At 35.8% G+C, this 14916-nt stretch overlaps 1 protein-coding gene across 1 annotated transcript; it reads right to left on the bottom strand.

The window, feature by feature from the left end:
• Positions 1-1325: 1325 nt before the first annotated feature.
• LOC119643980 lies at positions 1326-12406 on the bottom strand. Its single transcript, XM_038043493.1, has 6 exons — positions 12395-12406; positions 11260-11442; positions 4315-4410; positions 2922-4248; positions 2537-2853; positions 1326-2199 (listed from the first exon to the last, which is right to left on the bottom strand). Exons 1-6 carry the CDS (start codon positions 12404-12406, stop codon positions 1357-1359), a joined length of 2778 nt encoding a protein of 925 aa, XP_037899421.1. The 3' UTR covers positions 1326-1356.
• Between the last annotated feature and the right edge of the window lie 2510 nt (positions 12407-14916).

Genomic DNA, 14916 nt, shown 5'->3' with positions numbered 1-14916 from the left:
TGAAAGCAAAGTGTGAATTTTTTTTGCTTAATCGATAGGTATTTTCACATAGATTCACGTGGTATAGGTGAATATAGGCGACATTTTCTAGTTTGGCCGCACTAGAGTGTCAAATTTGGGTGTTTTTTCATATGCAGGTTTCGCTAACATACTGAATTTCAAATACCGTTAAAAATAGTTTCCATAAGCAGAATTTGAATTTTTTTAGTTTGTTTGAAAGGTAGTTTTATATGGATTCATGAAATGTCCACAAAAATATTTTCTTTTTGTTAATATGGACGGATTAGGCTTTCAAACCAACCATATCTCAATTGTAATTATTTAACATGAGCTCTGTTAAGTCGTTAACAGAGGTATGTTAATAGAAATGGTAGGTGTCTTTACTAGTTAAATTCGAATTTATCTTCACACCCTTACCTAAAGTAAGATTAATGCTTCATATTTGTACTGTGAACGCATTCGACATAAAAAATATTCATAAAAGGGTTGTTTTTATGGAAAAGAAAAGTGTTTTTTCAAAGCAAGGGTAGCCTATTTTTCTCAAAGCATGCCTACACCTTGTCTTATGCCCACTATCGAGTTTACCTGTGCAAGCATCCACTTTTTGAATGTCATCGTAAGGAGTGAAACACTTACATTGAAGCATATGGCAACCAGCAGAAGGAAGTGTCCGGTATGAACAGCGGAGAAAATTTGGCTTCTTTTCCGGCATAAAAGTAGATTTATCCGAAATTTTCGAAAATTATGCAGGTGGGATAACTTATTCATCCGCAGCTGTTAAAGATAGTACATTTGCTTGAGGAAGTCGCAACTTGCTAAATGCTTATAGAAAGAAAGAAGTGCTATCTCTCAGAAATTTATGTAATGACTTTTTTTAAGCATAGTAATTGTTATGCTAACTGAAATGTTAATTCTTCCCACTATCTAAGGTCGAGCAGAAGGCTTTGCTCTTTTCCCAGTTTGTGGTCCCTTTCTTCTAACCAAAAGTTCTATCTAGTGATATGCTTACTAAATTTGTTAACGCTAACGCTAGATAACTATTCGCTTGAAAGAGATGAGACATTTCCAAAATAATTTTCGGGTATTATGTCCGAATACTTTACAATCATTAAGTGCGAGCAACTTACCTATTTTTCGATTCCAGCTCAATACAAACACTAACAGTCTAACATTCAATTTTCTGGTATATTTGTATAAATACAATAACTACAAAAAATTAAATCCAGAAAAAAGGATATAACAATAAAAACACTCATGCTTAACGACATAATGGCGAGAATACTTTCAACAAGTGTAAAAAGTGTAAGGTGAAGTAAGCAGTTAAGGTTAAGGTGGTGTTGTTCTGGTTTGCATTATTTACTGAGCAATACATTTCGTGTTAGCTAATAAGTTGTTTGTGTTCTTCGATTGCGATTTTCTAGAAAAAAATCCAGTTTTGTCTCTCTCCGCATTATCGGTATACTTAAGCTCTGGCAAATGTTCGGGACGAATAAATTTTTTGAAAGGCCATTTATGTAGCCACGATTGTTGATCTAGAGCTGTTGGTTCTTCGACTTGAGATATATTACCAACGGCCTGAGTATTTTGCGGATGTAATAATAGTTGAGTACGGATTTTTTGTACAGCCAGATAATCAAAATTTTCCACATTTATTATGGGCATAGGCTGAGCTTTGGTCAGCTTATTCTTTTGAGTTTTGGCGGCATTTTCACAGTGCATCTGAGCTAACACGTGGGGTTGTAAACTGTGGGAGTGATCGTTTCGAACGTTTCGCGTATTTAAACTGCGCCAACGAAAAAAACTGCGCAAACGCTGCCTTCGATTATCACTTAATGGATCACTCTGACCACATAAATCTCTGACCAGATCGGGTTGTTGACACTGCCTGCAGACTGACCGCGCGCGTGTTGTGGGATTTTGTGTAAGGGTATTATTGTAAGGGACAGTTTTCGATCTTGTAGCGTCTCTACTATTGTAATGTGTATCAGTGCATGCGTAAGTTTGACAATTACAACTACTCCTTGCGTGCATAAATGTATGATGTTTTGATGGCGATGTCATGCCGCCAGAAGTAATTTGTGCTAATTTATAGATATTATCATAGGATGCTGATAACATACCTGTACGCTCATCATGATACTCATCGTCGTCCGAAGACTCCAAACGATCCTCAACTAAGGAAGTTTGACGTGAAAGACCCTGTTAATTTGGTTGTGGTGGTGATGGTGGTGTTGTGATTGAAAATGCAAATGTTTTGTTTTTCGTCATTTTTAAATAAAAAGCAAAAAAAAAAAAGAATAAAATTGTTTTTGAAGCTTTTCGACTACTCATACTAATTTTAAAAGCAGTTTTACTTATTTAATTTGGAACTTAAAAGTGAAAGCTTTGTCAATTGTAAACGAAAATTCGCTAAATTAATACGCAAGCAATTTCTAATAAAGGTTCTCTAAAATTCCTTGTACGCTCTTGAAATAGTAGCTCGCAAAGCTTTTACTCTAAAAGATCGTAGAACTTTAAGAGTCCACCAACTACTTACCGCATTATGTCGCCGACGTGGCGGGGAACGTTTATTCCATAATGCCTCCAATTGATCAAAGTGCTGCGACTGAGCCAGAGCAGCTTGTTCGGGACCCAAATTAGTTTGTGAAGTTATAGTTTTCATCTCGGCTATTTTGGAAATCTCCTCCATACTGGCTGATACAGAGAAGCGTCGTTTCAAACGCTCATCTACTTGAGCCATCATCACCGAAGATGTAAGATGACCGTACTTCTTCTGCCAAGTGTATGTATCTAGTGACACTTCCTTCTTGAGCAAACGTTTCATTTGACGTTTAGGACCTTGAGGACGTAGATCTTAAAAGGCGAGAAGGTTGATAAAGTAAAATATAAACTTCTCTATAGTGCTTAAACTCTCTTCATACCTTCTACATCTCTAGCTGGGGCCGAATAGGTGGGCAATTTTATATATTGAGCTGGAGTATTGTGCAAACATATTACTGGCAAATTAAAACTGTCGACAAGTTGCACCAAAATGCGTGAACAATCCATGCTAATGTCAAAACGGGAAAAGGGTACATGCAACTGCAGGGAAGTAAGAGCTAGACCTCTTTTGGTTTCCCAAACTATCAAAGTCTTATCATCACTGCCTGATACCGCTGTCGTGCCATCAGCTGAAACTTTTACACCAATAATTGCTCCTAAGTGACCTGCCAATGTGTGAATTTCGTCCCCGGTATGTAAATCCCACAGAATTAAATTAGTATCTTTCGATCCCGATATTACTTGAGTTTTGTTGGTTATCGATACCGATGCACAAGTCACAGCATCGGTGTGGCCTACTAAAACTTGGGCTAATTTTCCTCCAGTAGCCTGCCATACCTTCAGAGACATATCACGTGAACCCGTTATAATATATAAACTATCAGCGGTAATGGTGAAACAAGTAATTTCATCGGAATGTGCTACCGAGTACTTTTCATCTTCTCTTGTCAAAGACCAAATCTTTAGAGTGTTGTCGCAATTGGTCGAAATGGCAAATTTCATGTTATTTGTGGCAGACAGACGTTTACCTGGCCCCTGTATAGTTTGTAAAAGATTTCCACCCTGAGCCATCCATACATATAAATAACCATCACGATCGGACGACAAAACACGACGTGAATCCATTAAAACAATAACACAACATATTGGAGCCACATGACCACGAAAAGTGTTAATAATTGAACTCATGGCTATGCTCCAAACGTGCACCGCACGGTCATCCGATCCGGTCGTTAAAAATTCACCATTGGGAGCGAAGCAAACACTGCTTACTGGTGCGCTGTGACCATCTAAAGTAGTCTGGTATTGTGGAGTGTTGATCTGCATTATGTGCACATGTTTGCCGGAAGCAATGGCCACCAGTTGCGAATCACGTGAAACGTCAAAGCAGATAATAGGTGGTAATGTAGTCGAGGGCGATCTTTGACTTTGAGCGCTGCGTTTAACGGATCGTTTTTTCCGTTGATTATGCGAATAAGGATGAACGTACAACTCTTCATTGCGAAATGAATAGAAAGTGATTTTATTCCCACCCACAGTAATTAAGAAATCGTCATTGTCCATAGCATACAGTGCTGTAACAGGGCCAGGATTCGGCGGCATTGAACGTATCAGACGACCTGAGTGCATATCATATATCAAAGCTCTTGTATCTTCACAACCCACTACTGCGCGTTGACTATCTCGTGCTATATGTAGGGTTCGCACCTGGAACGCAAACGCACTTGAAAGTAGCTGTAAATTTTGTTGTCCAGTTGGACAAAAAATACTTACTTTAGACTTATGACCCTTTAGGGTATGCAATTCTTTGCCTGTTGCCAATGTACGCACATACAAACCATTATCGTCACAGTGAGCGAGCAAAAATACCTAGAATGAAAAGGAATAGATGGTTGTCTTTTCTTGTTCGGGATAATAGATTCAAGTTAATCAAATTCTCCATTATATAATGCCCAAAATTAAAAATTTTATATATATCTAACATTTTTTATTGGTTCATTGTCTACAAATAACGATACTAATTTTTGACATTTGACTGGTGGCATTAATATTTTTACGCGTTATAGGAAACGTGTGACTTAAAAGTTCGTTTAATCAGCACCTTTGCTTGCCGGTTTAATGCGAGTACCTACGCCTGATAGCACGGAGGATTAATAGCATAGGCGATAATCAAGCGAGAATCCTACTCAAAGAGTAGGGCAATCCGTGAAAGGGGTGCTGCTATTCCTGAAATACCAAAGTAAGAAAGAACGCGCATGAGCTTTCTTTGTTGCAACTCTGGTTAGCTTCGAGGCTTATCTGAGCTCTGATTGTTTAGCGTGTCCAGGAAACTTCGAGGTAACCACAGTAACCACCAGATATTTCCCGAAGTGCCATGTCAGTGCAAGATAAGATTTCTCTGGTAATCTGATGGGTAACGGGAGACCCTTGGGACACTCACAAATTCTTCGTCTACGCCGAGTTTATAAAGCTCGTCTCTTATTATACCTTGCCGAAGAATCTTCCCAATCGGATCCCTGCTATTTCCCATCACCATCAGAAATTAGCAGATTTCATCGTTTCCGCAACGAGAAAATATACGAATGCAAAATAATGTCTTCTTGTCACTAAAGAGAACAGGAACACGTTTCGATGCTCTGTAACATGAGGTTTTAGCTTAGCAATCTTGTTTCATTTCTTGTTTTTTTAAGAAGAATACAACCATGCATTAACAGGATTGTTAAGTTCTGGCGCAAGCAAGAGTTTAATGGCGGGAGATGTTTTGATGCCATTTTTGTCGATTTTTTGTTTGATCTGATTTTTCGTTACGGGAGGAGGAAGACGCCGATTGAGAAAAAAAAGAAATTGTTGGATTTTTGCGGGTTAAACAAGAAACAAAAGGATGCCGTAAAGTATCAATTAAGCATTATGATAAATTTCAACAGGAAAATATTTTATAATAAAAAAATTGAAAAGGATTGATAATAAAAAAAAAAAAGCAAACACAAATACAAAAAATTGGAAAAGTAAAATTATAAAGAAAATTGAAAAACTTATTTATAAAAACTCAAGTAGTAGCTAACAAAAATGATAGGTCCAAAACTACTTAGAACATATGTTTTTTTCTTGAAGAAATGCTATTTTTATTACCTATGTGTATGTGTGCATAATGAAAGTGAATCAAAAGAAAAACAAGAAAACTTAAAAATGTGTGAAAAAAAAAGTTGTTAATGAATTGCTTCTTGAGAAAACGAATAAGAATTTAGTTTAAGTAGAGCACATCCCTACCAAAGTGTTCCCTGTAGACATATTATATTATATATAGAATGAGTATGGCTAATTACAGCAGGAACAATTACAAAAAACGGTGATTTGTTTGTACTCACAAAGCAACAAAAGCCTAACCAGACAAAACATCAAGAAGTAGAATTGTGTCGCAGACAAGTAATTATAAAAATGAAACATAAACGAACTCCACTTGAAATAAAGCTTTTTGTTATTGACGCCCAAATTAGAAATTGCTTCGCCTCTTTGGAAGAAGCAATCAATTATTTTTAAAAATCTTTTGGCAAACAAATCAGCGGATAGCAATCAGTGACCAATAAATGTAAATATGTAGCAAAAAGAAAATAAAGATTAGTTTGAAAAAAATAATAAAACGCAAATAAATTGGTTCATGAAAACCGAAAAAATTGTGAAAAAAATTTTTTTTTTCTCGAGAAAGATGTGAAAAGAGAACGTTAGTCATGAAAATTCGGCTTTACAAAGGGCGCTGCAAAAATTTCGCAATCTATAAATGAGACCAACATTGTATGAAGCTTTTAACACGCAAAGTATGCGCAGAAATGTACGCCGACTAGTTGCAAAGAAAAGTGTACTGTTTAGACGATGCCGACCAATGGGTTCGCATTACAAGCGACACCGTCAAGGTAAGAATGCGCCAATAAATTGGAGCTGGTAACCAAAAATTACGGAGATGTTGAATTTGATTCGTATATGTCAATTACCTAATTAACTTCATTTTTGTTTGCACCGCTTTCAAAGTGTATTTGTATTGACATGTCCTATAAACACGAAAGATCTTAGTATTTATTATTGGTTTCGTACTTAAAGTACTTTAGATTATAGCTTTTTGTGCTTACAAATGTGCTAAGTTTTTTTTTTTTATAGTGACAGGAAAGCAGATTGAAAAGGGTGTTCGGAAAGCTCCTAGGGGCACATAGGATCCTCGTTACGGTAGGTTAGGGTTTTGTATGCCCGCATATTCGATAAGGGCGAAGTGCGTGCAAAAATGTAGAACCTCTCCCACATCTCACGATCTAGCTAGCTCAACTATGGCACGTACGCATGATTCATAGACCTTTATTTCTCTTTTAGTGAAACTATACGGTTGCACTTCCTTAGATACAACAGGCGTCGATAGACTTACTACTGCATTAGTTAAGTAAAAATGGTGTAATGGTAAGGTCGCGTAAAATTAATTCTGGTAAACACAGACACGCCTAGCAACACGAAAGGTGTCTTATCAATATGGGGCCACAATATCAAGGAGGAATTGTAACCACAATGCAATGTGGTTCTAGCCTCCTAACAGAGAAAGTTCCACAGTTTACTTGTAACTGCCTGGTTCAAAGATTGCGTAGACCATAGCTGGGCAATGGTTAGACAGACTAACAGATTATCGATTCGATGCTTTTTTGGAAGCCATAACATTCTTAAAATAAAATCAGGGTTTTTGACTAGATTTCTTTTTCTTTTGTCCTTCAAACCATAGCTGTGATGAATCGGTAAAGTTTTTTTCGTTAGGAAGAAAACATATCGGTTCTATGGCGAATTTAATATAAAAACGCATCCTACTGCGGGTGCACGCTTACACGTTGAAATAGCTTTAAATGCTATGCGATGATATATCGATTCAGTTGTGTCTACTCGACGTCGATTCCTTTATTACAGGAAAGTCTAAGGTGAGAACGAACATTTTATGTCATCATCAAGTTGTGAAGAAATGTTTGTTGAATGCATCTCTTAGCAAGTTGCCAGATAGCTGAGGTCTCTTTCCATCTGCCGAATCCGAGTTAGTTATTATTTATATTTCGATTTCAATAATTAAAATTTACACCTTTTTTTATTTGAATAACCAACGTTAACGTCCTTAATTGCTGCAAATTGCGGAATAATTCTTTTCATTCCATACCTAATGATGTTGCGTTGAATTTAAGTAAAGTTCGCCACATCATTTTCATATTTTATCGTTTAGAGTTTTGCTGCCGCTTCAAACAGCGATATAATTTTTATGTAATGTAATATCTAATGTTTTCGCTATCAATTTAAGTGATCATAATTTATAATTGAAAATTTTTCTAAGGAATGAAAGATGTGCTCTCGTGGGATCGCAGTGAACTATTATATTGAACGGGCTACACTTAAGATGATAACCCGACCTGTGTCCCAACTTGATTAGTTTCCGTTTGCACACCTTTTCTTGCAATTCTTTGTCCGAAACTTGGCAATAGAGTCAGTTCTTATAAACATCAATAGACAAGAGCAATTTTTTACTTGAGTATGCTGCCAAGTTCAATGTTTCGTTACAGCACGTGAGGGCTGTGTCTTTGGTCGGGTCAGGCTGGCTGCAAGGCCCTCACACCACAACAACTAAAAACTTAGGGGACGGACGTGTTCAAGATGAAGAGGTAAGTTGATTTACAGGATCAATTTGTAAATCTGATAATTTACTGCACTCCAGGTGCCAGGGATTGCTTTGTCACTTTGCGTTAATTGTTCGCGCCCGTTCTCGGGTCCGAATTCTTTACATGTTGGCTTAGGCTGAGTGTGTTTCTCACACCGCGAAATGAGACAATCTGGTACCTGCCCATGAGATTTGCCACGACTACAGACCATCACAGGTGCGAATTTCAGCTGCTGAGTAGCTGTTTTCTTGTCATATTTATAGTAAAGTAAAACCCTTTAGTCCCTGCACATGCTCTTGTCATTTGAATTGTACTTTGATTAAAAACTTTAGAGTTTAACTCAAGTTATCTTCACAATAGTTAGTAAAACAAGTTATTTGTTTTGTGTGTAAAAGGTGTGTGTATATTACACTTTGCGCAACCCGTAGGGTTTTTTTCCGATTTTTTTCATAATTCCTTTCGAGATGAGTGTAACTTTCTTACTTTTTCAAAATCCTTTAGACTCAACTATATAAATTTACACGAGTTTACATTTAAATTATATTTTATATTTTTTATGAGTTTGTAGACTTTAATAATATACGGGAAAAATGAAAGATGGAATAGAAAAAAAAGTACGAAAAGAACAAAAAACGATAATGCCTTACTAAAAGTTTTAGGTGGTAATGATGTGAGTGTAGTAGTGTTGTCGTTGTGAATGATGATGATGATGACGAAGGTTGACAAAAACCTTGCTGTTGTTGTTCTTGTCAAGGATGTTCTGTCGCATAAGCACAAGTTTACATAAATGCTTTATGTGCACACACACAAACTTGTAAGGGGTATGATTATGTGCCATGTAGGTGATGTTTATTCAGTTTTTATTCCTTCTTGTTCTTCTTCTTGTTTCTCTTGGCTTTGTAACCCAGTTAAAATTCTAAAAGCTTTTGTTTACAATTTCAGTTTTTTTTTTTTCCTTTCATACAAATCCCTGGCTTTGTTTATGTTTGAGAGAAACGTTAGATTATGATGTGCATTAATTGTTAAAAAAAAAAAGAAAAGAAAAGCGGGAAAATAAATACCAAGTGAAGAAGAAAAAAATTAAAATTATCAGGGCAAATATAGGAAAACTTGATCTGCAAATAAGTAAAACAAATCCAACCATGGACGTCCTAATCCGAATTCCCTGATATCTTAGATCTTTGTATTTCCAAGAAGAAGACGCCAAACATCGGGTCATATTAAACTACTGGCAGGCTCAGTGGATGGTGAGTGCGGGCCATTTCCTTGCTCTGATAAATACTTGCACTACTATTACTTATACAGATTACAAACGGTTTACAAGAACAACTTAAAAATATATTAAAATTTTCAATATCAAAAGTCTTTCGAGTTTTGGGGAGACATTTGTACGCGTTTTGTAATCTGATGAGAAAAATTTTAGTTTTCTACTACCGTTCTTACAATTTTAACAATGCTTACATTGGAGCCCAGGAAGTAAGAATACATATATATTATATATATATATATATATATATATATAAGAGAAATTTATCTCTAATAAAGTAAGAAATATCTTCCTAATATGTTATGTGAGGCATAGCCAAATCCAAGTGCTAGATAAGGCCAAGTTTTCCCCCTTTTCTTTTTTTTGGTATTTAACCAGTCACTCAGTGGATATTTCCTATACGTTTTGGTACTATGGTGACACGTTGCACTTCAAAGTGAAAATAGCAACCATGGTGGGAAAGACTACTGCTAGTCGGTTGAAAACCGAGTGCTTAAATACTCGAGAGGATTTAACTTGATTCGATTTTATTGTATATATAAGAAGGCTTATTGCGTTGCTCAAAATAGAAAGCAGTTTAAAATGACACTCCTTGCAGAAAGACTCTGTACACAATCAGCTTGCCGCTCTACATGAATTGCAGGTCGATCTGTCTTGTCTATCGACACATTTATTCATCCCTTTCCTTTCTCATCATTCTCATCTCTTATCGTTCTCACCGTAAAGCTATCCTTTTTTCTGCCCTTTAATCCGCATTTCCGAGTGTCCGTGTCTGTGCATTTTCAGTTACTCGTCTTCGAGATTTTGCCTATTCATTTATCATTTATCTTCTTAAGTGATTTTTTGTGTCACTGTGGTCTGCTCATCTACCAGCGCTGAAAAACTTAAGCTTACACTAATGAAGTTTAAAAACTGATTCAGAATCTCCATTAAACAACATTAAAAGATTAGAGCAAATTAAAAGTAAGTGAAAACAATGTAGTGGATCACGTCCCACCATTAAATGTCCAACACCAACTTACAGTCAGGCACATAACGCATTTTCAAAATGATATGTTATATGGGCATTGGTCGAAAAAGTAGTTCGGTTCGAATCATTTTGTATAGCGTTCGTCCTTGGAGCAAAAGACGTCAAGTGCACAAGTGCATTTCATCAAAACATCTGAAAAATTTCGGCCTGTAGCTTGAAAACAAGAAGGACGGATGGACGAATTGAAAGATGGACAGACAAGTTGACTTAATATACGCTTGTACCGCACGTGGTGTAAGATATGACAAAAATGAAGCAGTTCTTAAATTGGATATAAGTACCCATTTATTATGGCTTATTTGAAACCCATAATAATTGTTTTTCTAACACAACTATAATGAAGAGTAATTACTGATTAAGAAATTTTTTTGTTATTGATCTCGAAAGGTCTTGTAACATTTTTTTTTTTTATTCACTGCCCAAGGATGAAGTAACGCTTGCTTGACTTGATCTTTCATGTGTCTTTCAGACGCCATAAAGTATATATAGTTTGTTCATGCTAAAAGTCTGAATCGATTTAGCAAGGTTGGGTTCGCTCGTCTGCTTTTCGTTGTTGAAAAAATCACAAAAACATTTCTATTAAAGAACTTTACCAAAATATTTCACAATTTTCATGTATTGGCTTGTAGCGTTGACTATGAAAGATTCTTTATAAAGCGAATAAATTTTTCTCATACGTTGTTTTTGTTTTGAAATGTTTAAATTATGCACAATATTGCTTTTGTTTTGTGTTTACTTTTAAAACTTAAACTCACCGAATCCCATGACACGTCGATACGTAATACCGGGCTATTCATTTGCATACTATTCAGTAGCGTGTAATCATCCAATGACCATAAGCAAATACTTTTATCATGACTCGATGATATAAAAACATCACAGGTGGTCACTACCTTCACACCAGTTACAGCAGCGCGATGATGAGTAATCTTGTGCAACTGAAAATAATAAACAAATATTGAAAGAAAAATAGAAAGAAGAAAATAATTTACATGCACATATATATATATATAGGTATATAAAATTTTAAACTTATTATGTTTATATCGTAAATATTAGGTCGAATTGAAAATTCTCCGTGGGATAGTGTTGATGGTTATATATCGCGCAACATTCCCCTGATTGTCTCAAACGAACATGCGTCTAAAAGATGATATTTCAACTTACATATTTTGCGAAGATAGTTATCTAATTCTTTGCTCGTGTAAAAATTTATATTGATTTGAAAATGAATGAAATATTTGACGAAATACGCTACGTGATGTTGTTTACTAAAAAAAAGGTCAAAACGCTACAGAAAAAAAAACAAAATTTGTGAAGTGTAAGGTGAGAATGCTGTGAGTGAACGAAGGACCCAGGCGTGGTTTGCTCGGTCCCGTTCCAGAAATTTCAAAGTCAAAGATGCACCTCGCAGTCACTGAAAAAGTCGATGAAATTTTTCAACTGGTAAAGCAAGTCCGATACGCAAGCTGTCAGCGAAGGTACTAATCACAGGGCAGTGTAGAATCGTTTGAGAAAAGCAGGCTACAAAAAGATGCTCGAAACTGCGGACAAAACCGCGCGGACTTTTCAATATAACCTAATATATATTCACTTCTTTGTTAGCAATTTCTCTGTTCTCCTCGCTGTTTCCTTTTCTTATCTCACTTGTAGTGGATAATATATTAAGTTTGTACGGCTTTATGTAATACTCAAAAGGACTAACAATAGTTCCATCTTTTATTATGCCGGTTATGGAAAATAGTTGTGATAAGGTGATCTGTCCCTCTGTCCGTCTGATGTCTGCTCATGTCTGTTCAATCTGCAAGGCCGCAGTTTTCGAAATGCAAATCGCTACATCGAGCCAAGCAAAGGGATGAAACCTAATATAAACGGTTGGGTTTGAACTACTATTGCGACCATTTCCTAGGTAATGCTGTATTTTGGATAGTCGTTGTATAAAGAAAAGGGATTAAAGTTTGAAAAATTTCCTCATAAAAATCGCTGAGGAAGCATGTTTCGATATTTTAAAGTATTGTGAAAAATTTTGATCAGATGGGGCAATTTTTTAAATCCTCCCATTCGCGAAAATGGGCAAAAGAATTTGAAAATGACCCAAAATTTACTCGGATATCTCTACCATGCCCACACGCCTATGCAATAAAAACTGTGAACGCTTGTTCTCCGTGTTTTTAGCTTATTACGCGTAAAGATTATCATATAAATTTTCACTTCCATCAGAAAAATTGAAAAAATCAGCCGCGACCATCTATTATCGTAGAGTAGGAAAATGTAGTTCTCTTCCTGCAAGCCTTGTTTACGATGACGGTGATGGGTATAAAAGATGCGGTGACGACAGAATGTAATTAATTTTCTTACTTGTTTACTTTATTTTACACCTCATGGAAAACATAATAAATTTTGCCAAAGGATTTTAACGCACTAAATATTTCATATGTTTTTCCGTGTCCGAGTAAATAACAAACACGAATTTGTTTGCCTGTGCGCTCTGGTTTTTAATTAGCCAATGTCTAAAATTACAAACCCGTCCCTATGTGTTATATATAAGTCTTTTATATATTATCATTACTATATGGACACTACCAAGTCTATGTGATTTTACGTGGGCTTAGGCTGCACTACAAGAATATGTCATTACGTTACGTTTATTGAAAACGTCACCTATGCTTGTATAAAATCCCAACTGTCAATTATGGAAAACTTTATTTACAATAAAACATCGTTTAAGCGCCGTTATTTTTCACATTGATCCTCTTTTAAGGGTAAGGTAACAATGTATTAAGTTTCAATGGATTTATGTAACGTCTAGAAAGGCGTGGAATATACCATTTTATGTCTTTGTTCATGTGTATTTGTGTTCAACCTAAAAGATCGAATTTTCGAAGATAAAATGGGATGACAGAACTGCTTTCAGGTTCATTGCGAATGCCTTAGGCGATATTTGTAAGGGAATAAATTTATGATTATTAACATCTATTGGTTATTAAATGATGTTAAGACGGTTGTAATTTTTTTCTTCTTTTACTTTCTTTTTATTTTTAGCTAGTTAATTAAGCTAATTATCGGCTGTCAGGCGAAAATTGGTTGTACATATAAGGCCGTGTCACATATCTTTTGAAGAGCATAAGTTAGCCAAGTGGTTTATATAAATATATAAGCAATCAATTCTTAAAGGCAAGTAAAATTTTGTACATAAACCTGTAATTCTTTTTGTATCTATGATATTTGCAGGCTTTTTAGTTCTTTTTATATCCATCACCGGAGAATGCGGAATATATTCATTTTAGCAAAATGAAAAGGAAGTTTTAGAGACCTCACAAAGAATATATATTCGTAATAGCGTGAAATCCTGAATCGATTTGATCATGTCCGTCTGTCCGTCTTTGTAATGTCTGTTTAAACATTCTCCTAGCGGTCCAAATGAAGCCATCGAGTTCATATTTGGCAACAACATTGCAAGTTATTGCACGCAGGTTGGTATCAAAAATGGTCCAAATCGGTCAAAGGGCACGCACCGCGCAAGCTGAGAACACCTCTCTTTTCAAAGGCAATGAAAAATTAGTTTTTTGCTTATTACTCATAAACTATGGCAAATAAATGTACAAAAATTTGAACGAATATTCTACGGGCGATGCTGTAGCATCTATGTACAAAAACGGAAAAAATGGACCACGCCCAGAAACAAGCTTCAAAAACACCACAAAATATACAAATTCCTGGCCAACAACAACCCTTGAACGTATCTGAACATGTCCGCCTGTTCGTCTGTCCATCGGTCCGTTTGCGCAACTTTGTGTAAATACATTGCCTAAAAATTTGCAAAAGAATTCGGAATTGACCTAAACTTTTCAAAGGACACGCCTGCAATGCCCACCTGCTGCTACGACAAAAACTTTTATTTTCAAAATGAAAGAAATCAACTGCCTCCGTTCCATATTATAGACCATGAGAATATATTTCTTTTACTTCCCTTGTCTTTTCTTGGGGTAAACGTTGAACGGTATAAAAGATTCGGTCCCGACCAAATTTAATTTTCTTACTTGTTTTTCTTTTTTTTTCAGTATACAACAAAAACTTTCTTCCCCAAGAGCGTTGCCACGCGTGATGATATTATTAGTTTTATGATTATTTTTGCGGATGATTTTCAGACATCAGCTCATTTGCTCGTGTATGTACATTTGTAAAACATTAATTACCGTTTTTTTTTCTTGTTTTATTATTACATCACATGGTGAATTAACATCGTTGAGATTAACTTTCTTATAATGTAATACACGAAATGATAATAACGATGTAATTTATACTGATAAACTGTAATTGCTTCCTAACGATTTTAGGGGCTTAATGGCAAAGAGAGATACAGTATTTTTTTTTTTTTTGAAAATGCTGATTGACGTTAAATTTCACCGAAG

Source organism: Glossina fuscipes, unplaced genomic scaffold, assembly GCF_014805625.2.
Source record: "Glossina fuscipes isolate IAEA_lab_2018 unplaced genomic scaffold, Yale_Gfus_2 77529, whole genome shotgun sequence".
In the NCBI taxonomy this organism is placed as follows: Eukaryota; Metazoa; Arthropoda; class Insecta; order Diptera; family Glossinidae; genus Glossina; species Glossina fuscipes.
Note: the sequence above shows the minus strand (reverse complement) of the source record. Positions and strands in the feature narration are given on the sequence as shown.